Genomic DNA, 25,403 nt, shown 5'->3' with positions numbered 1-25,403 from the left:
ATTCCTTTTAGTCACTGTTTGTGTTGGCCTACTATTTTCTTTTCCCTTGTCTTCCTGTAGGCTACTTGTGTAAAGCGGAATTGGGTTTCATGAAATGCGCTATATAAGTTACGTTGGTTGCTACAACAATCTCTTAATACTTTGGCTCGTGACACAGTGAGTGATAGGCCTACCACTTTAGCTTACGATACATCCAAAGTAGACTAAGTTACCGTATGCAACACTTGAAATGCAACGATGCATCTGTAACGTATTCTCTTATTGTAAATGAATGATTTTCTGTCTGAACAAAATATTCATCATAACTATAAAACCTCCCGGTAACACTAACTAAGCAATACAGTGGGCAATACAGCACCGTAAAGAAAAGACCTTTACGACAGCAGGTGTGGTAAAAACACTACCACTTTTGTCCAAAGCGGCCGCTAGAATCAACACAAACAGAAAGTTACATATAGACACTTTAAAATCCATGTTTTTGTGGGTGCTCCATTCAAGGGGGTAAGCCAGCTTCCACAAAGCGTACCTCCTGTGGTGCCATTTTGATGCTACCTAGCACTCACCCGCCGTTAGCATTCCACTGACTTGCCATTGACTGCCATTCATTTTGACATCACTTTGACAGCAAATAACTTTACATCTGAAGTGTTTAAAGACTTTATTTGTCCATTGTTTATTTCTAAAAAAAACACGACAATGTATAAAAGGCTCCATTACCTTGTATCTGACGTTATGGCTCCGTAGCAGACGTTTTTGTAAAAATAGGCTAACGATTGTGTCATAACCACGGGACTTACTGTCGCATAGTAGAGGAATTACCGTACAATAGGCTACAGGAGAAGCTCGCAGGCAGTTTCGATTTACATTAGCTGTTTAAGTTTAATTACTAATGTTAACTAGCATTTTAGTTAGCAATAATTAACCTGTGTCTGTGTTATCTCCTTACATATACCTACGCTCTCCGTCTCTGCAAGATTGGGAATGATTGAGATTTCTCTTGGCACAGCAACCAGAAGACTTACAACTTTCAGACAGGTTGCTCACGGCACATCTACATCGTCAAGCTCAGTTGGAGGTTGCGCCCTCACCGGAAAAGTGCTTCTAATATACTTTTTTTAATTTATTTTTTTATTAATTTATTGAGAGCATTTGCAGTTACAAACAACACATCACCGTACACATACACACAACTAGAAAATAAATACATAAGCAATTAATATCCCAGGGAGTCTGCAAAGTCCATCAAGGCTAATCAACAAGCAGTCCAATTCATAGCATCACTTAACAGTTAGAGTTCCAATATCATTCAGTCACAAGATGTCACAAGTGTTGAGTATATCTGCACAGTCTTCAGAGCTTTACAGTTCTTTGAATATCTTATAGAGTCCAAGTATTCATTGACTTCATTTTCAAACACAGGAAAGAAAGGTTTAGAGCCCCTGAACTTACATTTATGGATGTGATATTTAGCAAGTAGAAATAAAAGATTAATTATGAAATATTTTCCTTCCTTATCTGTCTTAAGCTCAACCACACCAAAGAAAACATCCTTAAAACAAAAAGAGAAATCCGTAATGAAATTGGTTTGGATAAATTAAGGACGTTTGACCAGAATTTTTCTGTGTAGAAACATTTCCAAAATAAATGGGAAATATCTTCATCTGACGTTTTACAGAAAGAGCATTCAGATTCAATATCTGGTTTATACCGCTTAAGCACACACTTTGCTGGGTAGAATCTGTGAATTAATTTAAACGTAACTTCTCTCACTTTATTAGTAAGCATATATTTGAAAGGCAAAGACCAAACGTTTTTCCAAGGGACATTCTCTATTAAACTGTTCCAATATGGGATTATATAAGGAATAGAAACAATATCTTTTTGGTATAAAGTCCTAATTGTTTTATTTTTAGTCCGACGCACCGCAGAAAAGCATAAACTCCCCACAGCAGTATCAGATTAATCCATATTGTGAGTCAGTGGCCATGGGAAATTAATGCCTCCCAGCAGCATTCTGATACCAGAGGGAATTGCATCAAAGACAACTGCATACTCCTTAAACCAAAATTTCCGCAAAAATCTGAATAACTGTACAGTCTGCCATTCATGTCAAAGAGTTGGCCAACAAGTAAAATATTATTCCTGTACCAGTTTTCAAAAAATAAAGATTTGTTTTTGAAGAGAATGTCCTTATTATGCCAAATGTAATACCGATGAGGTGAGAAGTTATGTTTAAATAAGAGAGACCAAGCCAAAAGCATGCGTTTATGAAAATTGGACAGTTTGATTGGGAGTTTGCAAATATTATAATTGCATAATAACAGAAAATTCAGGCCACCAATTTTAGAGAAAATATAGTTAGGAATAAAATTCCATAGTGATGTTGGATTATTAAAGAATTGTCTGAGCCAGTTGATTTTGAAGGTGTTGCTTAAAGTTGTGAAGTCCAAAAAATGTAAGTCCCCACACTGATTTGTGTTCATTATTACAGACTTTTTGACAAAGTGAGTTTTGTTTTTCCACACAAAATGAAACAACATATTGTCAATTATTTTCGATACCCCACAATCAACATCCAAGGAGGCCGCCAAATAAGCAAGTCTGGAAATTCCCTCCGCTTTTGTCAGTAACACTCTTCCTCTCAAGGATAAGTCTCTTTATAGCCAAGAGTTTAACTTCTTTTTTTGTTTTTTCAATGATAGGGCTAAAATTGAATAGACTTCTCATATTGTGGTCTTTAGTTATTATTGTTCCCAGATATGTAACCTGATCCTTCACAGAGATATCACATTTTTAATTTTTCTAACTGCCATTAGTTCACATTTTCTTAAGTTTAATTTGAGACCTGAAGCTCGTGAAAATCCTCTGATCAGCTTTATCGCAGGGGGAATCTGGGAGGCATTTCTCAGGAAGATGGTTGTGTCATCAGCCAGTTGACTAAGGATGATACTTCTTTCAGCCAATGTTATCCCTTCCAAGGCACTGTTAGAGACATGTAGAGCTAAGAGTTGAGAGGCGATCAAAAACAAGTATGATTCCACGTGAAACTCTGAATCTAGGGGAAGTACCAAATTTAAATTTTACTGCACTACTACCATTTTCATACAGGGTCCTGACAGTTCTGCAAAAGCCATCTCCAAATCCAAATTTTTTAAGCGCTTGCAGGATAAAACCATGTTCAAGCGAATCAAACGCCTTATACAAATCAAGGAACAGAATGACGCTGTTTTAAGAGAGTAAGATCATTATAATCTAACACATCCAGCACTAATCTAATGTTATTTGCAATATGTCGTTTCCTCATGAACCCAGATTGGGATTCATCTATAATAGAGTCTAACACGTCTTTAAGTCTATTAGCGAAAACTAGTGCAAAAATGTTGTAATCGTTATTTAAGAGAGTGATAGGACGCCAATTCTCTAGACAGTTTCTGTCCTTGTCTGGTTTCGGGATCAATGTGATGACACCCTGCGTCATAGTTGTTGGAAGCGCTTCTTTCTCTAAGCTCTCTGAGAAAACTTTTACCAGAAAGGGAGTTAGTAATTCATCAAACATATTGTATAATTCAGCAGTTATACCATCACACCCTGGGCTCTTGTTGTTTTTTAGATTTTTAATCGCCTTCAAAACCTCCTCTTGGGCTATGCTATCATCACAATAGTCTCTGTATTCTGGGGATATCATTCTACAATGGCTGATAGAGTCCATAAATGATTTAGTTGTTACCTCACAGTAATTAGATGTGTATAGATTGTTATAGAAATTATAGCAGTGGATGACTAACTCTCTTGGATCTTTAATAATTTTTCCCTCCACTTTAATTTGATCTACAGTAGCCAGGACATTTTTACTCTTTTCAAGTCTAAAGAAGTAGGATGAGTTTTGCTCACCCTCTTCCATCCATCGTTTTCTTGAGCTTATATAGGCTCCCTTAGCTTTTGATTTATAAATGTCATCCAATTTATTTTGTAATTTCGTATATTCACATTTTTCCTCATTAGATAGAGACTCTTGTTGAGAACGAAACGCTAGCTTCTTAATAACCTTGTCTTCAACTGCTCATCTGTTCTTAGCCAGATCACCAGCAAACCTCCTGAGAAACTTCCCCAACTCATATTTTAGAAGCTCCCAATTTGTCCCATAAGCTTTCTCAGAGTTTGCTTTTTTCCAAAAGTTTTCAATCAATTCTTTGACTCTTCGTTTGACCTGATCATGTTCAAGGAGGGAACTATTAAGTTTCCAAAATGAGGCTTTTGGGCCAGAGGACTGATCCGAGGACAGAGTTATTGAGAGGTAAATCGCTTTGTGATCGGTCAGTGGAGTGTTACTGATATTGACTGAAATGTTTTTCTTCGTTAAACATCTGGAACCTAACCAGTAGTCAATTCTGGATTGTCTTGAACAGTCCTTATTGGACCAGGTATACTGTCTGTCATTTGGAAACTGTTCCCTCCAAACATCAACCAGGTCAAATGTATCCATGAGACAATTTAACAGAGTTAGGAGACCCTGACCTCCTTGGTGGCCATCTGTCTTGCTTCTAATATACTTCACTGGTCTCCATTGAAAACAACGGCGTCACTGTGTCCATTTATTTTACTGTATATGGCCCTATTGCACCAAATGGCAATATTCTAATTGTCTTCTGCATCATTTAATACACATTTCCCCAAATCTTTGTTTGGTTTGACAGATTGACTTTGAATACTTTGGGATCTCCCCTAAAATATAAAATAAAGTTCTGTGGATATGAACAGAGATTGGCTGCACAGAATGTGTTTTTATTGAATGTAAGTATATAGCTCTTTGCAGACTTTTAATGTAATTTCAGTTCATTTGACTTTACAGTATGTACATGTTTGTGTTTATGTACTTAATAACTTGTGATTTATATTCTGTTATTTAACAGAAGGGTAATATAGAGTACCTGATGGTGTGGGTAGACGTCACAAGAAACCCCAGACTGGTAAGTGAGATAAAGCTGCTGTGAACTCATTGGACCAAATCATCCCCAAACAGAGACTACACAGCACCTGTAGAGGACTACACCAGGAATGATTGATTGATTGATTGATTGATTGATTGATGATTGATTAATTAATTGATTGATTGATTGATTGATAAAAGTGAAAGAAGTAAGCGTAATTATGTACTAAAAACACATAAGTAAGTTGTAAAATAATGTTGTAAAATGTAATCTGCAATAATAGTAAGTCATGTTTTTATTAGTTCTGTAACGGCCGCATGGTGAGAAATAATAACCTGTTGAACTAATGAAACTTAGTTTAAAAAGAGGACTGTATAAACACTGTAATTGTTATGATTCTGTCAGAATAAATATACTTAGGTATCACTAAACTATAAGGACTATTCATTCAGTTGCTTTGATTACAAAGCCCTACACTAACAGCGCTGATGCAGTCTAAGTTACGTTTATATAATTTATTAATTGCATGCAACATTTCATAAAATGTTTCACTTCAACTAAAAACTTTATATGAAACAATCTACAAATATAATTTACTGTGAAAAATACAAAAAGATTGGTTGAAGTTTCACTCAGTGGCCACCAGATGGAGACATAATACAACATATTTCAATAACCTTAAGGGCAGTTAGCCGGGAGTGGCCAATAGATGGTACATTAAAATAGTAATCGAGCCTGGTAACTTACTGAATTTAGATCTTACACACACTTTTTGGGTGAAAATTACAATATTATAATACAATAAGTATTCTTATAGAACCATTTTAGGCGGTCAGTATAATCTATACCATCTGGGCAGCTGTTCTTACCTCATGCTACAGTATTACTAGCTAGGACTTATCCCCAATAACAAGATCATCCTTAATTAAAAGCTATCTTAATTCCAGTAGAAGGTTCAGATAATCTTTTTTCTCGGAAGCAGTATTTTACACTGTCGGCTAAATCCTGTTCCAATCAACAGCAGGTTGGTGCACCTGGTTCATATTTTATTTTAAGGATTTTCATCCTAAAAAAGGCTGACGCATCATATACAGGGAATTAGGATACTTCCTCTATACTGACATTGACTAGTTAGTAGCAGTACATAAATACAACCTCAAAACAGCTTTAAACTACTGTTAAAATATAAAATATACTGTATATATATGTGTTATGATATATACATATTCAAACTTTACTATCCCTTTATATAGACTACTTGTTAAAAATGTATTTTCATACAGCTTTTATTACTATTTTGTGGCTTTTCAAACTCCAAAATACATATATGTGTGCTTACTAAATGATGTAGGAAGTCATGTGCACAATATACAAGAATTTGAAGTGAATGGACTGAAGTTGTTTAAAAAATATATACTTTAATTTATTGCAACAAATTCATGAATCAGTACAACTACAAATGTCAAATATTTTAACATTTGACATTATTATTTATATTATTTCTGTTTTGTATTATTATTTCTGTAATGACCACCTGGTTATACAACAGCAAAAAAAAAACTTTACTACATATTCATGTGAATATACTGTATTACTTTCTGTTCCACGCACCTGGTTTAAGACCTGGGGTCTTTGGATTTTCTTTGGGGGGTCTGCTGCTCTTCTAAGATTCTAAGATGTGTGCAGTGTGCACTGTGTTTGTCTATATTTGTTCTCCCAAGATCTGACTCTGGGCATTTGTAAATTATTTTGTTAATCTGAGTGTAAATCATTTCATAATGAATGAATGATGAATGAAAAACATGAATTAATTCACAAAATGACTCAGATCTGTTGAAAAATGCGAAACTATTCTGTTCAAAATAACTATTCTGTTTTCAGAGAGCAGTCACTCCTCTTTTGTATCATCTCACCTTTGCTCTTGTATCTTTCAAACAAAAACAAATTAACCAGTCTTGATATAGACTTTCAACCAGTTACAGACTTTGAATGGTTTCCTCCTTGATGTTTTGCACATTGTCCTGCAGAAAGAGATAAACAGGCGGAGCCCAGCTGAGCCCAGCTGTTTTGCATGAACAGTTCTCTCTCTCTCTCTCTCTCTCTCTCTCTCTCTCTCTCTCGCTGTCTTGCACTTCCTTGCGTCTCTCCTTTTTTTCTTACCTTTTATTTTTTTCCACTTTCTTTTTTTTTTTGATGCCATTGTGGATATTATTGGCATAAAACTTCATATACTCAATATTTTGACCAAAAACTGGAAACAACATTATACACCCTTCTAACAAAACTACAAGGGCTCAGAGACATATGTTCCAAAAGAGATTACACATATGGGAATTAGGAAACATCATCATAATCTTATTTCATGCCACTGATCATCTTTGTTGTTTGCATGTCATGTCCTGTAGGTGGTTTGTGTGGTGCACAGTTGCTGTCTAAATGCAATCACATTTTTTTTCTTTATTCACTGGCCACAGCATTGATAACTTTTTTATTTTATAGATCTGCTCTCTCCACCAGTTAACCTTCTGGAGGAGAAGGCCACCTCCATTGAGATGGAAATCCCTCACCTCCTAGTTCTGATCCCTTTTTTGAGAGTATAATGAAGTGTTCCCACTCAGATTCACACATTTACAACTCATTTTGCATGACTGCATAATTAAGCAGCGGCTGTTTTCCTAGACTGAGATAGTTACCTACTTGGAACCATGCTGCCCATGAGCTTTGGTTTTCAAAATAGATCTCCACTCTTCATCTCTCTCTATCTCATATTGCCTGATAAGAAGCATAATTTCTAAATCACATTAAGCAGAGAAAATGGAGCAGAGAAACAGGATAAAACTTAAAACTTAAAATGCCTTTTATAGTAAGATACATTGTGTCTAACAGTAACATGAGCAAAAGACAACTTTAACTGTGCTTTTCTACTAATTTATGGCACATTGTCCATCTCTTATTTATAGCCCAAAACAGGATATGACCACTGTTCTGCAAATGCAAACAGCATCAGGCAATGTCCACTTTATAAAAGCAAGCAATTTGTCTGTTACGAAACCTTTTCTTAAAACACAAACACATATGGGAGAGGTGCCCTGTTGGCATTATTTAATTAGTGTAGTCACATTATAATGAGGTATCAAGTAATGTGACCTTTGATATTTTTTAAATACTACATAATACTCAGGGGTGTCAGACTGGGGGGAAATATAGGACAGAGTATACAGGGCCCTCATGTGAGAAGGGCCCTGGAATGAATACCCATGGATACGGGGAGGGGTGCAGAGAATGTACATGGTGCAGAATTTTGGGCTACTGCATGTCTCTTATAATACTACATGGTACCAAGTATACAGGGGCGCTTTTACTACAAATGCAGTCAAGGTGCTGTAATGTTCATTGGAAGATTAGATAAGTCACAAAAATAAATATAGCTGCTGTTTTAGAGGAAAAGGAGACTTTCATAATAAAATGGACATTTTTGGAAATTTGTTTTTCTGACTCAATATTATTATAAAAGCAAAGTGGAAAAAGAGAAAGAGATTTTTGCACAACATAATGAAGGACAGTACAGATGTGTTTTTGAATACAGGCTTTGCGAAGAAAACACAAACGGATGTAAATGAAATAGCTGGGATTGGAAAGATCAACATGCTGGTGCCAAATACTGTGATTCAATGTACAAAACAATTTAATGAACCACGAAAATTGTGAGTATAGCACTGTTGACAGTGAGTGTGTGGGTGTGCATTTGTGTGGGTGACATGAAAGTCTGCATTCTTGCAACTGACAATTTTACAGAGAAAATGTGCTGTTCAAGAGACGGCAGCACATACTGAATAGGAATGATGCACAGTGCTCTTCTGTATTTGAAAACTGCATGCTTGCATCAGTTGTCAAAGGGACTGTTGTTGCTAAGGAAGGCTTGCCCACCATAGTAAGAGGAAGTATACAATGTGACACTCAGAATATATTTATTTTTGTCACACACACCAGACTTATGCAAACAGCATAAAAGCAATATGTGGAGTTTGGCTGTCAATGCTGAACCAGTACAGTAGATTTGTAAAACTCTGGTAACCTATTATTCAGGAGGACCGAGGCGTTGTGAGGGAGAGAGCTTCCTTGGTAACCATTTCTGGACTGATTGTCATCATGTGACAGGTTGATGCAGCCAAGCCTGAAAAAACCAGAGAGAGAGAGAGAGAGAGAGAGAGAGAGAGAGAGAGAGCGAGCATGATGAGTCAGAGTAGGCTGATTCTGATGTAATCCACCAACCCCTCCCTTCTTCCAGTTACCCTTCCTACATGGCTGTTGGTAGATAGGCCGGAGCCTGGCGCCCTACAAAATATAGCAACATACCGCTAACACAACTTATTGTGCATTTAATCTTAGTTTCAGATCAGCAATGTTTGGCTCGCCTAAACTTTTGGTTCATGGTAATCGTAGGCCTACTTCTTTCTTTTTTAGAACATCATAATAGAAATAGAGAATCAAAAATTAGAAAAAACATACTTGTATCTTAATGTCCTTTAAGACAAATATATATTTAACTATACATTCAATCCTATTTTGTTATAATTAAATTCATATATTAGAAATACTTTACATTTTCCCGTAGGAAGCCTGAAACTAAGATTGTCATTGGCAACGAACTAAATAGTTGTATTTGATAATCTATAACTTTAATCTTGAAATTTCTACGGTGCATCATGTTACCTTAAAATTACTACACGACAGCTGTTTATGGCTGTGTGTGATATATAGGATATGCCATACATATCCAACAATAATTAAGTTTGTATAAAAAGAAAATCACAGGTATAAAAAGAATCTAAGACATAAGACATTAAAAGTGCAAGTTAAGATATAAGGATAAAATATATAGCCTAACATAATAAAATGTGAAATAAGGAAATATAAATTTGGAGAAGACAGTAATTGTAAATGATTACGCTAAATGTAAACATGAATGTAGTAGGTTAGGCTATATGTAGTCTATATGCATAATGAGAAGAGATATGGAGCTCAAGAGTTCAGAAGTTTTATGGCCATATGAAGTTGTCCCTGAGCCTGGAGGTGCGGGACCGGATGCTTTTTGTGTCTATTGCTTTATACAGTAGGCTAAGTGAACAAAGTCTCACTAGCAAATTAAAACACAAAAATGACCTAGGCCTATCAGATTAACTCAGTCGAATGGCAGCTTTGTTGGTTAAGTTTGCAAAGTTAATTAAATGAGAAATATTTAGTTTTTTAATAAGGCATTTAAATGAGAGATTTCACCATTTTGAGATTACACCAATTTATGGTTCATTAGAAACTTAGCCTATGTTGAGATTTCCATCACACTATAGTCTACCTGCATTCACGGACAGCTGCTCTTGTTATTGTGTTTCATTCACACAACCTGAGGCCAATGTTCCTGCTTTAATTTGGAAACCAACGCTCGTCAGTTCGTCTGCGGCTGCAGCTGAATCCCACCTCCTTTCCAGGGAACACGGCATTCATCATATGAAAAAAACGCGAAACTGCTCTTAGATCAGCCTCTTGCATTCTGCATTGTTGGCAAAGCGTCTTCATGGCAGGGACGCATGCGCAATGCTTCCTGTTGGTTGCAACATAACTGAGCTCGACAGCAATCGTCATCTGGAGAAACCCGACATTTCTAACACTTTTGGGACAAACTGAGAAACTACACATGAGATTTTAAGGATTATGCGACCATACACGGAGTACAATAGAGGAAGTTTGGGAAATAGCACAATAAATCATACAAAACTCGTTTTCGTCACGTGGTCAAGCCTGACCAATCGGAGCAAGCCAAATGCAGCGGAAAGTATGCTCTTTGTTCGGATATTTTGGCAACTTTATTCCTAAATCTGAGCTTAATACTTTGTATAAAGCACAGGGTGGGCATATGGAGGTGACGTTTTTATGAGAAGGGACTCGCTGTGGATACCTTTTTATTGCGGGTTTTTTTTTGTGGGATGCCACGTGTCGAAGTTTTGATAAACCGTGTGCTCAGCCTTATTTATCACATGACTCCCCTCCCCCATCCAGCGCAGGGAATGGGGAAGAAGGCGGACATGTTGGAGGGAAATGTGTTGGTTAAAAAGTATCGAGGTGGAAGACAAGAAGATTTATTCAAGAAAGGCTTCGCATTATTTTTGGATTTACCAGTCGACATTTGTATTTATTTTTAATTCAAGGTTTTTATGTCATACTTAAAAACAAAAAGTATTTATTTTGTCTTTTGGATAATTAACTTTCCCTTTGTTCCGTTATGTTTTTACAGTATAACGTTTTTGAAAACTTAATATTTAATATTGCAGCGACCTAGTTTTATTTTACATAGTTTATTTGAGTGACATTGTGGGGTATTTGTAACCTTGGTGTGGGGGATGGGCGCATGTGGTTAGGTAACCATTTTGTGTGGTTGTTGAATTTGTAGATCGTTGGTCTTTTTTAAACATCAGAAGTTTTCTAAAGACTTACTAATCCTGTTCTTGTGTATTTTATAGTTTTGGTTTAATCTATTTTAAGAACTTTCAAAGGCCAGGTATGGTATTTGCATTTTAAAACCTGTACTTTTAAGATTGATTGACGTTTCGATTTCCTAATGCTTTAATTATGCGATATTTAGATTGTCTTTTTAGTTTTGGTTGGGCAAAAGCAGTGTCAACGTTACTTTGATCAACTGTAATCTGAGGTCAGTGAGGAAAACTGCTGTGTCATTAAGTGATTCGTTCTTATGACCCTGTCTAGGTGTGGTCGTTGTATTATTCATTCAAGTAAATAAGCTGAGCTTCATCGTTTTACACGCAGTTAGAGTTGTTAGCGTGGACTTTATCCTCCTCAACGTTACTGCTTTGGTGTTTGAGCCATGGAGGCCTTGTTTGGCTGTGTCCTCTAAAATGGTGCCTTTTACTCCATCAGATGAACGATACTTATTTAACTTGTGTTTGTACACCAAACATGTAGCCTTTTCTATGTTTGAGGCGATGTTTTACCTTGTCAATTGTAAGTAATTATATTATAATAGTCTGTCATTGTACTTAAAGATGGCGGCTGTGGGCCTCTTCTGAAAGTGCGTGCGGATATTCTGGTAAGCAGAGAGCTCGTGGGGACTTGGGAGAGGCTCTTGAGGGGTACGCGTGACCCGCTCGAAGAACCAATAGGCGTCTTGGTATTTACCCTGGAAGCCCGCGTTACAACCTTATTGACCAATCCCCGCCGTCGCGTTGCATACGTTGACGTAATGTAATATGATAAGAAGGGTGGCAGTTTCGGTGCCCTCGCATTTTGTAAAGGATTAAATGGAGGAGCCAGTTACAGACAGCATTTCTGTATACTAAATATGCTGGGCCAATAGTATTGTGCAATTTCCTTGACGGACAGCAAAAACTTGCAAATAGGTTGGCCTGAAAGATTGTCAGTGAAGTCTCAGTATCTAGGGGTGTGGTGACTTTGACCGACATAGTACGTAGCGAATAGGAACTCAGAGGGCGTGGACAGTCTGAGGTGGTTTATCCAATAGGGTGAATGGTAGGTCTATAAAACAACGGGTGTAGGCGCATCGTCGCCATTTCAGCGAAGCAGATTAAAGGAGTTCACCGTGGCGGGGAGCGGAGAAAACTGACGAACAGAGACGGATCCAGGTCCAGGTCCGAGTCTAGCTAAAAACTGAATCCGGATCCATCCTGATGGATATGGCAGTTAACCCGCTCCTTGACAGGTATCTACCGGTAAAATTGACTCTCAGCTTTCCATCAGAGGGAATATTGTAAACATTTCTCATGAGTTTTTGTTTCAAAATATCGTTGCTGACAGCCTGTGTTTGCTGTAATTCAAATGGAAGAGGGAAACGGACAGCGAATGTGCTGCAGGAAGAAGTTGTCGCGTTGTTAAAGGGATTAGAAGAGAAATTCATGTTGAGGAAATAAAATGTGTTTGTGGTTTGTAAAAAGCTGCGACTGTTCGCACTATGCCGGCGCCATCTTCGGGGCGCCTCTGCCGTTGGCCGCCCTCTCCCGCTGCCTGGCAGTTGCTGCTAGCTTCGCTAGCATTAGCGTCAGACGCGAGCTTTCCCCTTTAACAATAGCTCGACCGGCGTGTCTTGTTTATTCGTTGTTATAGTGGAATAAACATTTGTATGTTAACTTAATAACATAGTTGAAGTAAATTTTTATTAACGTTATGTAGCTATGCCGGCGGCTAACAATAACATACCACACCACAGTTGACGACCATGAGCTACAGAGACAGTACGCCAGATAACGTTAAGAGGCAGAGGTTCGCGCTTGCGACGGTTATTCGTGTGTCCTTAGCTTTGTTTGTTATTGTATCCACGTGACGGACTGGGTTTGTTGTGATCACTGGTACAACGACATTGCATTAACGTTACAAGGGTTAACGCAGCTATCCATGCGTCCCGGGTGTTTAGTTGGTTGCCTGGTTACACTGCTAAATGTCACTTAGCCCAAGCTAGGTAGCAACTGTTCATTTAGAGATATATATATATATATATATATATATATATATATATATATATATATATATATATATATATATTAATTTATAACGGAACTCCACTGTACTTAATAGCCTTGTTTTTTTTTCTTGGGCACCAAACCCAATTTTACACATAATTTGTTATCCGTTATACAGCTAACATAAAACATGTTTTTGTTTAGTGTTGTTTATGTTGTACATGATTATTTCCATTTAAATAATAAAGTACACTAACTGTCAAATGTGTTTCCAAAAGTTGTATCATTCAAAACGAATTGCCTTATTATAAACGAACAAGAGTTAGATTGAACAAATTGACTGAATATGTATTTTTGTATTTTTTTTTAATAGCCATTTCTACTTACGTAATGTAAAATTTCAACTGCATTGGCAGCTAAGTTTACCCTTTAATTGTCTTCTAAAGTTTGTACAGTAGGGTGGATTAGTGCAACACCATTAAGGTATACACCCGCCCCCATGGGGCCCCTTATTTACAGCATGATGCAAACACAGTAATACTTGCACACTTTGCATCAGTGTTTCAATGTTAGGCTTTTAGTGTACAGACGAAACTATTGTGTTATGAACTTGCAAGGATACTTTGACAATGTAAACAATAAAAACGGTGCTAAGTACCATCAGTGTTAGGAAATGATTTCCCGGCAGACGACCCCTACTTGCTCCTCGAACAACTTGTTTTGCATTGTCAGGTCAGCGGAGATGTGCTATGGTGAGTTCATGTTATTGATGGCGGAGGGAGTGCGGTTATTTATGAAAAAAGGGAAATGCAATTTGTGGATGCAGTGGTAGCACACAAGAAGAACATAGCAGCAGCCAGGAGCAGTGTCTGAAATTAGGGTTAAAATAATTTAACTTTTTTGGACACCAGTCAAATGGCTAGTGAATTGGGTTAGGGGGTTACAGCCACTCAATAGATTAGATTACCAGTGTTTTTAGGCGGGGACTGAGTGAAGCAAATCTGCTGTGTGATAAATTTGAACCCTGTTTGGCATCCTGGAGTATTTGCAGCACTCCAGCAATTCTGATGTCTAAAATGAGGTGGAATGGGGGACATTTATATACACATTTTTAAGAGATGTTAACATAGGCATGCAGGCTTAGGGTTTGACTTTAGAAATCTTAGCATTGTTGAAAGGGAGCAGTCTTCTCACGATAGTGTAAAACTCCACCCTGGGAAGTTTAAATTGTATAGGATTGGTACAACACCAGTCTCCATCTTCCTAGGACTAAAAGAAGATGTTTTTATGCATATTTTTACTCCTTAACAACAGACCAGGTGACCATGTAGATATGCTGGAAGTGTCTTGTTATATCTGTGGTGTTAAAGCATCCAACCGCAGCCAAGTTACCAGGAACTCAATCTGATGCTGATTTAGGCTAGCACAGCCATGTTCCCAGTTATAGAGCAGTCAAAGGCCAATGGCAGCCCCTGACTCATTCACTCTTGCTTGCGTTCCCTGTGGCTACTATTAACTATAAGTTGCAGGGGCCAACATACATTACCTGCCAGTACTCCTGAGTGACTACATTTGGGTGTGTACAACACAGCAGTGTGTTTACTTAGGAGTCAGAGATCATTACTAATAGATATTTCTGTTGGAAAAATACAGTCCAGTCAGCGTTGTAATATGCCAGCTAAAACACCCGCAATCCTTTTTGACATATTTTTTTTCTACATGGAAATAGGGTGAAGTTTCTGTCTGTAATCAGTGCTGTTTACGTCCGGTAAAGAGGAGGAAGTGGTAGTCATGGCTGTTCTTTTGCGGGAGTAAATTCCAAGTCAGCCTGTTGTGTGCTTGCTAACGCTTAGGACGTGTGACTGTTCCTTGTAAAGGGGGTTTAAACGATACTATATTCATATAAGCGGGCTTAATCAAGTTTGATAGGATAATATAAAATGTATGCCAACAAGAGGACACTATATTGTCAGGATGACACAATTAGATGATTAGTTTTCATATTAATCCCAGGATTCATGGGACTGAATATACGGCATCATTTTTTCTGCTAATACTGGGAGAATAGAACCGTTGCAGTGCTAAAAAATATAGAGTCCATAAGCAAATTAAGTCTTCCGTCGCCACTCCTGCAAACGAAGGCAGTGGACCTGGCTCCCTTTTTAATTAAACAACATACAGACAGAATAGTAGTTTTTGCTGTTTCAAGTCAACAATATGATTTTGTTGAGTTGCAGAGTAAACCTTGTTTAATTTGGGAGGCTAGCAAATAAATATAGTATACATTTTCTAACCACATGTCGACCACGGACTTATTCTAACAACTTCTGACAACTGCCAAATAGTTAATTGGTCTTTCAACTGCTCTCTACAGCTCCCATGTCGGGCTTGACGTTGGCATAATGGGAGTCACAACCATGGACCAGGGTTCTGGCGCAGCTGGAAAACGCATCAGAAAACCTTCACTGCTCTATGAGGGCTTTGAGAGTCCTGGGATGCCCCCCCTCAGTCATATGACCCCTTCGGGGCCCCCACAGCCCCCAGTGAGGGACCCCAGCCGACAGGGGAGGATGACCAACCAACTTCAGTTCCTACAGAAAGTCTTGCTCAAGTCTTTGTGGAGACACCACTTTGCCTGGCCCTTTCATGAACCTGTGGATGCCGCCAAGCTCAACTTACCTGTGAGTGTGAATACAAGAAATTGTACATTATCTTTCTTCGGTCTATAGGAGGGACCAACCTTATTTCCCAGAAACAACCGTATGAAATAACATGCAAAAGGTCATGTGTCACCATCACTGTTAGTAATAAAACATTTAGATTCCATCCATTTCACATCATCAGTCCTACCAGCCACAGGCTTATAGTACTGTTTTATCTTTTTCATTTTTGGATGTCTCTTCCTATTGTGTCTCACTTGTCTCTGTCTCCCTCCAGGACTATCATAAGATCATCAAAATTCCCATGGATATGGGCACCATTAAGAAGAGACTAGAAAATAACTACTACCGCTGTGCCAGTGAGTGCATGCAGGACTTCAACACCATGTTTACCAATTGCTACATTTATAACAAGGTAAGTGTGTGTGTGAGAAAGTGTGAGCCTAAGATATCCTGGCAAGATGATGTTTCATGCCAGCCACTATTAGTAGCCTGGACATATGGTGAATGTGCTAATTTTCATAAGATTTTTATAAAAATAGTAATAAAAGAAAAAATATCCCATAGAAATCAAATGAAACCAGTGACATGCTTAACCTTAACATGAAATGTTCAGATACAACATGCTATGAAAGTGAGGCCATTTTTTACTTTATACAAGTGTGTTATTAACTTGGACTGCTAAAAAACATCTTTCTACTGTTGCAACCATTTTGCTGAAATGTCCTCCTCTGCAGCCTACAGATGACATAGTCCTGATGGCTCAGTCACTGGAAAAGGCTTTTCTGCAGAAAGTGGCTCAGATGCCCCAGGAGGAACTAGAGCTGGCTGCTCCCCCTCCAAGGATCAAACCAACCAAACCTGGCAAAAAAGGCAGAGGAAATGCAAGTGAGTACTGGCTTCAATCAGGCTAATACAGACATCAAGTCAAGTCTGCAGTCATCATACATGCAGTACAAACATACTCTATCTAAATGCAAATGCATGTATGAGCACAACCTATTTTACTAAATAATTGTTTTTCTGAATCCTTGCCCTCTCTCTGCCAGTCTCTGGAGGAGTGACTACAGCTCATCAGGTCCCAGCTGTTTCCCAGTCAGCGTACTCCCCTCCCACTCCGGAAACACCTGACTCCATCCTCTCCACCCCCCCACAGACACACGTGACCAAGAGTCTGCCCCTTATTCTTACAACTGAACAAAGCATCCCTACAATCGCTGGTCTGCCTCCAACACAGCCCACTGCGAAGGTAATTTATGCACTAAACAGGTTTTGTTTAGTCAAAATGTAAAACAGTATTTTGAAAAAAATAATAATGAAGACCACAGACTAAACACCATTCTTGGTCTCACAGAAAAAGGGTGTGAAGAGGAAAGCAGACACAACCACCCCAACCACTGTAGCCATGCCCATCATGAGCACCATGGCCGTCAGCGGCATCAGCATGGGGCTAGGCGGTGGGCACGACTCCCCGCTAACCCTCACTTCTTTGGGGGTGGACCACAATTCCAGTCTGGGGATGAACCAAGGCCATAACCTCAGCCAGGGCATGAGCTTGGGCATGGGCATGGGCATGGGTATGGGCTGTGGAACAATGATGATGGGTACCAAAGCGGGGGGTGGCAGGAGAGGAGTGAGTGGACGAGCCATCAAGCCTCCCAAGAAGGATTTACCAGATTCCATGGTGCCACCGCCGGTGCGTCGCAGCAAGCTGAACCCCCAGCTGCGCTACTGCAATGGGGTCCTGAAGGACCTGCTGTCAAAGAAGCATGCAGGGTATGCCTGGCCATTCTACAAGCCTGTCGATGCCTCGTTGCTCGGTCTTCACGACTACCACGACATCATAAAGCAGCCCATGGACCTCAGCACCATCAAGGTACTTGCTTTAGGAATACACGCACAACTGTCAACATTTTTCAGAACAGAGGAGCAGGGTGTTATCTGTTCTCCGGTCTTGCTGCACCGAATTGAAGCAAGTATAGAATGAAAACAGGGTAGACTGACATATTGTTATACCTACCATGGATGTTAAGATTAGCCATATATATATACTTACTATGTACATCCTATGTGGCCCTCCTTCACTTTCTTTTCAGGTATATTTTCTCTGATTGAGAATGAGTGTTTACTTTAAGGTGTGGCCTAGTTTTAATGTGCCAAATTAATTAAAATTGGTAGTTCCAGTGACACCAGACAATGGGGCAGACACATTTTGCTTTGTTTTTCTAAAATACAGTATGTGACTAAAATTTCTAATTCTCTCATTGTTTTTAGCGGAAGATGGACGGCAGAGAATATCGTGACGCCCAGCAGTTCTCTGCTGATGTCAGGCTGATGTTCTCAAACTGCTACAAGTACAACCCCCCTGATCATGATGTGGTTGGCATGGCCAGAAAACTGCAGGTAATGTACCTAGTCCAGTGATACAATTCATTATATTATTGAATTCTGCTGCTAGTGTATCCTGTTCTTGTTTTTAAGCTGGTTCACTTACATACTGCTTAACCCTTTTAGGATGTCTTTGAGTTCTGCTTTGCTAAGATGCCAGACGAGCCTCCAAGACCCCCTAGCTCCTCGTCTTCTTCCTCCTCCTCTTCATCGTCATCTGAGAGTGAGCTCAGCAGTGAAAGTGAGGAGAGCGAGAGCAGCCCCAGCTCTGACTCTGAGGAAGAGAGGGCAAACCGACTGGCAGAGCTGCAGGAACAGGTTTGTACTACTGTGTATGCACACACAAAATATAATTTATCTTATGTTATCTGCTATATTTACTCCTCAGGATTTAATTCACACATCTGTCTTTTTTTTTTTTTTTTTCCTTCAGCTAAAAGCGGTACATGAGCAGCTCACAGCACTCTCACAGGGCCCCATCGTCAAACCTAAGAAAAAGAAAGAGAAGAAGGACAAGAAAAAAAAGAAAAAGGTAGAAAAAGAGAAGCATCGGAAGATAGAGGAAGAGGTGACACCTGTTAGACCGCCCAAGACCCCCAAGATCACCAAGACTCCAAAACCCAAGACCAACCGAGGAACGCCTGGTCCTGTAGTGCCGGTCAAGAAGGCACCGAGCAAGAAAAACAACAAGAGCAAGTGAGTACTCTCACAATTTGTCCAATGGGTATGTGGTGCATGCTGAGATTGTAGTGTAAAATAAGTATTGTAAGTAAAATAATGTACATTATGTAGTTTAGTTTATTGTCCCTGTGGGGAAATTAGTTTGCAGCAGAAATCACAAGGCATTTTTGAAAACATAAAGACAAGAAAACAAGACAAAAAAGACTGTAACGTGTAATTAAAAGTTTGAAGTATCTGTTGCTAACATCAAAAGACATCAGTATCCTTAAAAAGAACATTCTTTGTCAGTCCATATGTCCCATTTAAGTTTATGGTCGACAAATCACATCATGCATTGCTTCCTAGCAGTTTCTAATGCTCTTATGATTTGCCTAATCACATTGTGGGTTCAAATAGACCATCGTCAGTCATCTTTTAACGGTCTCTCCCTCCATGTCATTCTCTCCATCAGAACCAAAAAGGGCGCCATGACGTTTAGCATGCCTCCGCCGGTCCCCGAGCCCATAGTGAGTCATTACGACTCCGATGAAGAGGAGGAGACGGCACCAATGTCATACGATGAGAAGCGTCAACTCAGCCTGGACATCAACAAGCTGCCCGGCGAGAAGCTGGGCCGCGTTGTTTATATCATCCAATCACGCGAGCCCTCGCTCAGAGACACCAACCCGGAGGAAATCGAGATAGACTTTGAGACCCTTAAGCCATCAACACTGCGGGAGCTGGAGAGATACGTCATGACGTGTCTGAGGAAGAAACCTCGAAAGCCATATGGTTAGTGGCAGAGACCATGAAATAATTAATTAGTTAATAAGTTTTATGCCAGTTATGCAAATTAGTTTTTACCTTTTTTAGATGAAAATCTATCTTTTAATAGAGCTTTGTGGTCTTGGGGATTTGTAGATCTTTGGTAATGTAGTACAGTAGCCCCCACCTCATGGATATTGTTATTGTCTGTTTGTTTGCAGCAAGTAAAAACAACATTGCTGGCAAATCTCGGGAAGAGATCACTCTGGAGAAACAGATGGAGCTGGAGAGGAGGCTGATGGACGTCAGCGGTCAGCTCAACTCTGGGAAGAAGCCTGCTAAGACCAAACGTAAGTCCTCTATACTGCTGTCTGTAAGAGTTAGTGTTGATATAAATTGGGATTAAAGCTTCCACATTTTCAAAAATAAACTGCAAGGTGATGGTTATGTCAGAAATCTGTAATGTTTTGCACACAAAAAATTGAGTGGCTGTTTTTTGTTTATTTATTCGACATCTAATTACAAGCTCTTTATTTTTTTACTCAGGGATTCTTTTGGTCCATGTACAAAATTACTCTAAAGTAATTTGTAAAAGATCAAAAAAGAATATATTTTAAAGACATTTCGATACATATAGATCCAAACTTAATACACTATGTTGTATCGTCATTTTTTTGTTGTTTTTATAAGATAAGTGCAGCATCCTATTGTTGTGATATTGAGAGATTAAATGTTCCAAGTTGCGTTGTCTAAAAATTGCTGTCTTATCTCCAGCAGAGAAACCGGCAACAGAGCAGCACAACCAGCCGTCACGTCTCAGCGCCAGTAGCTCCTCCTCAGACTCCTCTTCATCCTCGTCTTCCTCCTCATCTTCAGACACAAGCGAATCAGACTCTGGCTGAGAGGCCCGGGGTGTCCGTATGCAAGGGTCATGTTAGGGACCCTCGGGTGTTTTCGCTTCCCACCGAGTGGACTGAGCGGCAGTAGAGCGACTGACGATGACGCTGCAGAAGGGATCAGAGAGACCAGCACTAGGCAGAACTGGTCCAACTCAGCACGTGTCAAACCAAGAAAGAGAGAGATGGGGCTTTCCCTGCGCTCAGCTCATTCATCCAATCCTGTCCTGGACACATACGTTGAGAATGGATGGAAAACTGGAGATTCTTTGAAGTCCTGCTGTTCTCTGGAGAACTGGCCTTGTTGGGCAGAGCGAGGGATGCTCCATCTCCTGCAAAAAGAGGAGATAAGCGACGCATGCGTTGGAGGGATAAGGGTGCTAGTGCCAGAATCTGTCTTATTTCTGGAGATAATTTCCCTTCTTCTTGTGCTCCCTGTCTTTATGCTGTATAGATAAAGGTGTACAGTTATATAAATATCTATTTTTCTTTTATAAAGAAGCATTTTATGGAGCTAATTTATTCCCTTATGCTGGGAAAGATGAACAGGTGTGGGTGGAGTTTTAGTTTTTGTTTTGTTTTTTTCATGAGTTTCAAAGAGGGGTAGTGAGGATGTGTGTGTGTGTGTGTGTGTATGTGTGTGTGTCACGTATGTGTTTGCGTGTGTGTGAGATCCTCATAGTTTGACGCAGGCGTTGAAAATCAGTGTGCACGCAGAAGCACCTTGGTTCAGTAGAATACAGAATGCATGCAATACAGAGGAGCTGACAAACATCTGCATACTCTTGTACTACTTTACTGCATCGTGTACTCCTGTACTTGTCTGAAAGGGTTGGCCACTGTACAGAAATGTGACAGTTACACATCAGTTTATACAAACATATATCCGTTCCCATGTGTGCTGTCTTTTTTTTTTTCTTTTTTTTTCATCTATCTCAATTTCTCTGTAAACATGTTGCTTTTTTTTCTTCTTGTGACCAATCTGCTAATAAATTTTGAGGACGTGTCTTGTCAACTCACCCGTGCCCAAATCACATCTTTGTTCTTCTGATTTCTTTTGGGGTTGAGGTTCACATCGACTTATGTCACAAAACATCTGAATTTGAAGTTGCAAGAAAAGGTTTAGCTGGTTCTTCAGTGTAGCTGGAGCATTTTGGGTTAGTTTTTGGGCCATCTCCTCTTAGCACCATAGTGTCACAAAAGCAAAACTGCTTTGTCTTTTATAATAATTTGGCCTTTGAGATCTACGGCAGCTTCCACGTTTTATTTTCTGTATTAACTGAGGTTTGTGTAAGAGTAAGTTTACTTATTTGTGTGATTTTAACACCAGTAGTAATAGCAGGTTGGGAGGTTCTCAGCAGCAACGTTTGTTTGTTTGTTTGTTTGTTTCGGTGAGATTTTTCTCTTATTTAGCCTCTTCTGCAGTTAAACAACCATCTTTATTTTTAGATAAGCAATGTGGCTAGTGAAAACGTGAAAGTGGCTTTCTGAATTTTGGGATCCAGCAGCCAGTTTAGACAAAAATATATTAGAGGTTAATGTTAGTAATAACAATGTTTGTTTGCTGGTACGACTAAACAATTTTGTGATTTAGGTAAGGTGTGTTATTTTTGTCCTTTTTAAAATCGCCTGTGGCTTGAGATTGGAGTATTGTATGTTTTAAACTTGATTATTTATTTAGATGGAATTTGAATGGAAAGTTTTTTTTCACAATACTGAAAGTAATGTAATTGAAGTCTATTCAAATATGCACAGATTAAGTGTCCGGATTGTAAAAGTGTACATATTTACAGTTTCAATCATTGAGCATGTTTTTGTTTTTCCTTCAGTAACTTAGTTGAGCTTATTTTGTTCAGCGAAGTTTTTGGAGGCTTCTCTTATAAAACAAAATACTCCAGTTGTCAGTCTTACTTTTCTGAAGTTTGTCAGAAATCTAAATGCCTCTGTAGTTGACTCCATTTCATCTGAACATCTGTACATAAATAAACTGAGACATGTTCATCTTTTCACTGACTGGGGGGAATTTCATTTACAGATTTTAAGAACATACTGAACTTGTGCAAATCTAAGAATGGATGTTTTAAAAATGTGAAGTTTTCTATTTCAAGGGACACAGTAATTCACTTTTTTTTTCATACAATTAATTTCATTCATAACTATAACCACTCATAACTATATATACTCTTCTATGATGTCAATTGTTGCTTCAGAACTAAAATGTTTAGATAAATGTAAAAGCTCGTACAATCGTTTAAAATGCTGTAAGTATTCATGCCTACAGTGACTGATAAAGCTTTGATGGTTCCTTCAACTTCACTTCCCCTCATGCCCCCCCCCCCAATCATTTCAGTGAAGAAAGAAACGGTTTCCAACACCCCCCATCTCTGTCTCTGTTGTTGGTAAAATAAGACACAATGATGTCACACCTGATCCTTCCTGTAATTCCTGCACAGCCCGTCCTGACCTTCCCCCATTTGTTCCAGGACTGCCTGTCACATACAGTACCTGCATGTCAGGTGGGAGATCCCAGAGATATGTTGGATGGCTATTGGAGCAAAAGAAAACAAAGAAAATGCAGATCAAACATGTGCTGCAGAATCGTACTGTTTTCTAACGGACTTGCAGTGATTAAAAAAAGAAAGCCTGCACTTCACCTTTTCATGGGCATTTTATATTCATAGTTAGATTGATTTATTTGATAGGGACCATGCATATTTATAAACGTTGTATAAAAAACACCATGTAAATATGCCAGAATTAGTCAAAACAACTACTTTTCATCTGCAGACCCTAGGCAGGTGACATAAGACTAACATAGAGACAGCCAGCAGTCATACAGCACTCATTCACTATACATTAAAAGATACTCATAATATTGACATATACTGTACATTGACAAAACGAACAAACAATAGAAAACAAAAACACATGATGAAAAAGACATTATTCATCCACCTCTATACTGCATTGAGTTTAACAGTGAAAGCGTACGGGTGATGAAATGTGTGACAGTTAAAAGTGAGTGCATCTCTGGTTTTCTAGGAGCCACTGTTTTACGTGAGCTGTAAAGGTGTTGATGTAGGACACTCTCTTATCGGCGATGTATCATTATAGGATTGTTGCGCAGAATTGCCATATCGTGATATTACCGGTACAGTAAGCCATTCATTGTATGGTGAGTGCTTACTTTTCATAAAATCCTATTCCAAGATAATACTGTGCAAATCAGATGACACAAAGTCAGAAAAATTCATTTCTAAGCAAGTAGAAGCAGAACTCTCCTGTTCTGCTTCTATATGAGTTCAGCCACTGAGGTTTTAGTGACAACTACATTACTGCCACATTTCTGCTTCATGCAACTTGTGAGTAAATGGATAAATAGTTCATATATTTGTTTTATTATAGCCACTTAATGAAAAACAAAGAAACAAAGACGACAGTAATCAAAAATAAAACATATGTATGAATAAAACAAACTCGCCATGATGATACATTTTGCTTTCAAAAGGTGATGAACAGTTATTTAGAAGAAGAAACGTTTAAAAAATATAGCTGGCAAGCGAGCATGTAATCAGATCCGCATTATGCCCTCTGGTGGTCACAGTGCGTTACTACAGTGTATTGTGTCAAGTTAGACACAGCTACATAGTAATACTTCCGGTGACCACTTTCAAAATAAAAAGAAACGAGAAAGCTTTCGTTATGCACTGTGTCCACCGGAGGGCAGTGTTTACATGTGATTGGATTATACAGGGTTACAAAGGTCGTCTTTAACCCAGTCCAAGCGCTAAAGCAGACACATTAGCATATTAAGACTTCTGTTTGTTTTATATGATATATTTATAGAAGAGTATGGAGTTTAGGAATTATAAAACCCCACCATAAAAGGGAAACCACAGCGTTTGTGTTATGTATAATCATGAGTTTGTATGTCCTCTTGTGGCTCCAATGAGTAACTACAACATTACTCTAATATTAAGGCAGACTCACTCACATCTATGGGCCCTTCCATCAACAACAACAACAAGCTCAATCAACTAGTATACATTTAATACGTGAACATTTTCAAGTTGGGTAAAGTAATTTTATTTTCTTAAAACTAATCAGTGAGCTAATTTCATCCCTAATCCAGGACCTTTATACTATTCGCAGGATGTAGTTTTATCATCTAGCTACTCCATGAAAACAGGCGGTCGCCGTCGCCCCAGGGCGTTTTTTGTTTTGAGACTATGAATTGGCAGTCAAGTCAATTCATCTACGTTTTGGGAGCCTTCTTGCTAGTTAGGCAAGTCGTAGAAGCAAGTAATCGTACTGCGCTGTCTCGTATGACGTTTTAATTTGAGTGTTTACCGTATGCAGTCAAGGCAGACACAATAACATAATTATACGTCCGGTGCCGTCAACACTGTCAAAATAAAGGCCTTTAAAAAGTCCCCGTATCCCATGATGCATTGCGTGCACTATAGATATGATTTCCGGTTCGAAGTAAACAAACCGAACGGCACGACGAAGATCTAGCTAATAGCTAATTACCTAATGATGTGGAAACACAACATCACGGAGCTCAAGCATGCATTATATATGAGGACTTATTTTCCTACTTAGTCAAAATGAGTTAGTCTT

The 25,403-nt window shown here is 38.8% G+C and overlaps 1 protein-coding gene and 1 long non-coding RNA gene across 5 annotated transcripts; one reads left to right on the top strand and one right to left on the bottom strand.

Moving 5' to 3' along the window:
- Positions 1-7,761: 7,761 nt before the first annotated feature.
- Positions 7,762-10,508, bottom strand: LOC144529188 (uncharacterized). Its single transcript, XR_013502964.1, has 2 exons — positions 10,282-10,508; positions 7,762-9,102 (listed from the first exon to the last, which is right to left on the bottom strand). It is a non-coding gene; the product is annotated as an uncharacterized LOC144529188 (long non-coding RNA).
- A 160-nt stretch (positions 10,509-10,668) lies between these two features.
- On the top strand, positions 10,669-21,121 carry brd2a (bromodomain containing 2a). 4 transcript variants are annotated; one of them, XM_078268174.1, is made up of 12 exons: positions 10,669-10,758; positions 15,786-16,092; positions 16,349-16,486; positions 16,809-16,959; positions 17,121-17,320; positions 17,426-17,947; positions 18,346-18,474; positions 18,586-18,777; positions 18,893-19,155; positions 19,592-19,911; positions 20,106-20,234; positions 20,659-21,121. In XM_078268174.1, the coding sequence occupies exons 2-12, from the start codon at positions 15,814-15,816 to the stop codon at positions 20,784-20,786; spliced, it is 2,451 nt and encodes an 816-aa protein (XP_078124300.1). In that variant the 5' UTR covers positions 10,669-10,758; positions 15,786-15,813; the 3' UTR covers positions 20,787-21,121. The 4 variants fall into 4 exon arrangements, with proteins under 4 accessions (XP_078124300.1, XP_078124298.1, XP_078124301.1 ...); XM_078268172.1 differs by lacking the exon at positions 10,669-10,758 and adding an exon at positions 10,922-11,131; XM_078268175.1 differs by lacking the exon at positions 10,669-10,758 and adding an exon at positions 12,017-12,657 and having other exon boundaries at positions 20,662-21,121.
- Positions 21,122-25,403: the final 4,282 nt, after the last annotated feature.

This window comes from Sander vitreus, chromosome 14 (genome assembly GCF_031162955.1).
Source record: "Sander vitreus isolate 19-12246 chromosome 14, sanVit1, whole genome shotgun sequence".
NCBI classification, from domain to species: domain Eukaryota; kingdom Metazoa; phylum Chordata; class Actinopteri; order Perciformes; family Percidae; genus Sander; species Sander vitreus.
Note: the sequence above shows the minus strand (reverse complement) of the source record. Positions and strands in the feature narration are given on the sequence as shown.

What these genes read in the sequence shown, in the direction of transcription:
- brd2a (XM_078268172.1), top strand. Translation starts at nt 11,022, where the DNA reads ATGTGTTGGTTAAAAAGTATCGAGGTGGAAGACAAGAAGATTTATTCA. An exon ending in CCGCCAAGCTCAACTTACCT is followed by an intron (nt 16,093 to 16,348) that starts GTGAGTGTGAAT and finishes GTCTCCCTCCAG; the next exon opens with GACTATCATAAGATCATCAA. An exon ending in CAACACAGCCCACTGCGAAG is followed by an intron (nt 17,321 to 17,425) that starts GTAATTTATGCA and finishes TTGGTCTCACAG; the next exon opens with AAAAAGGGTGTGAAGAGGAA.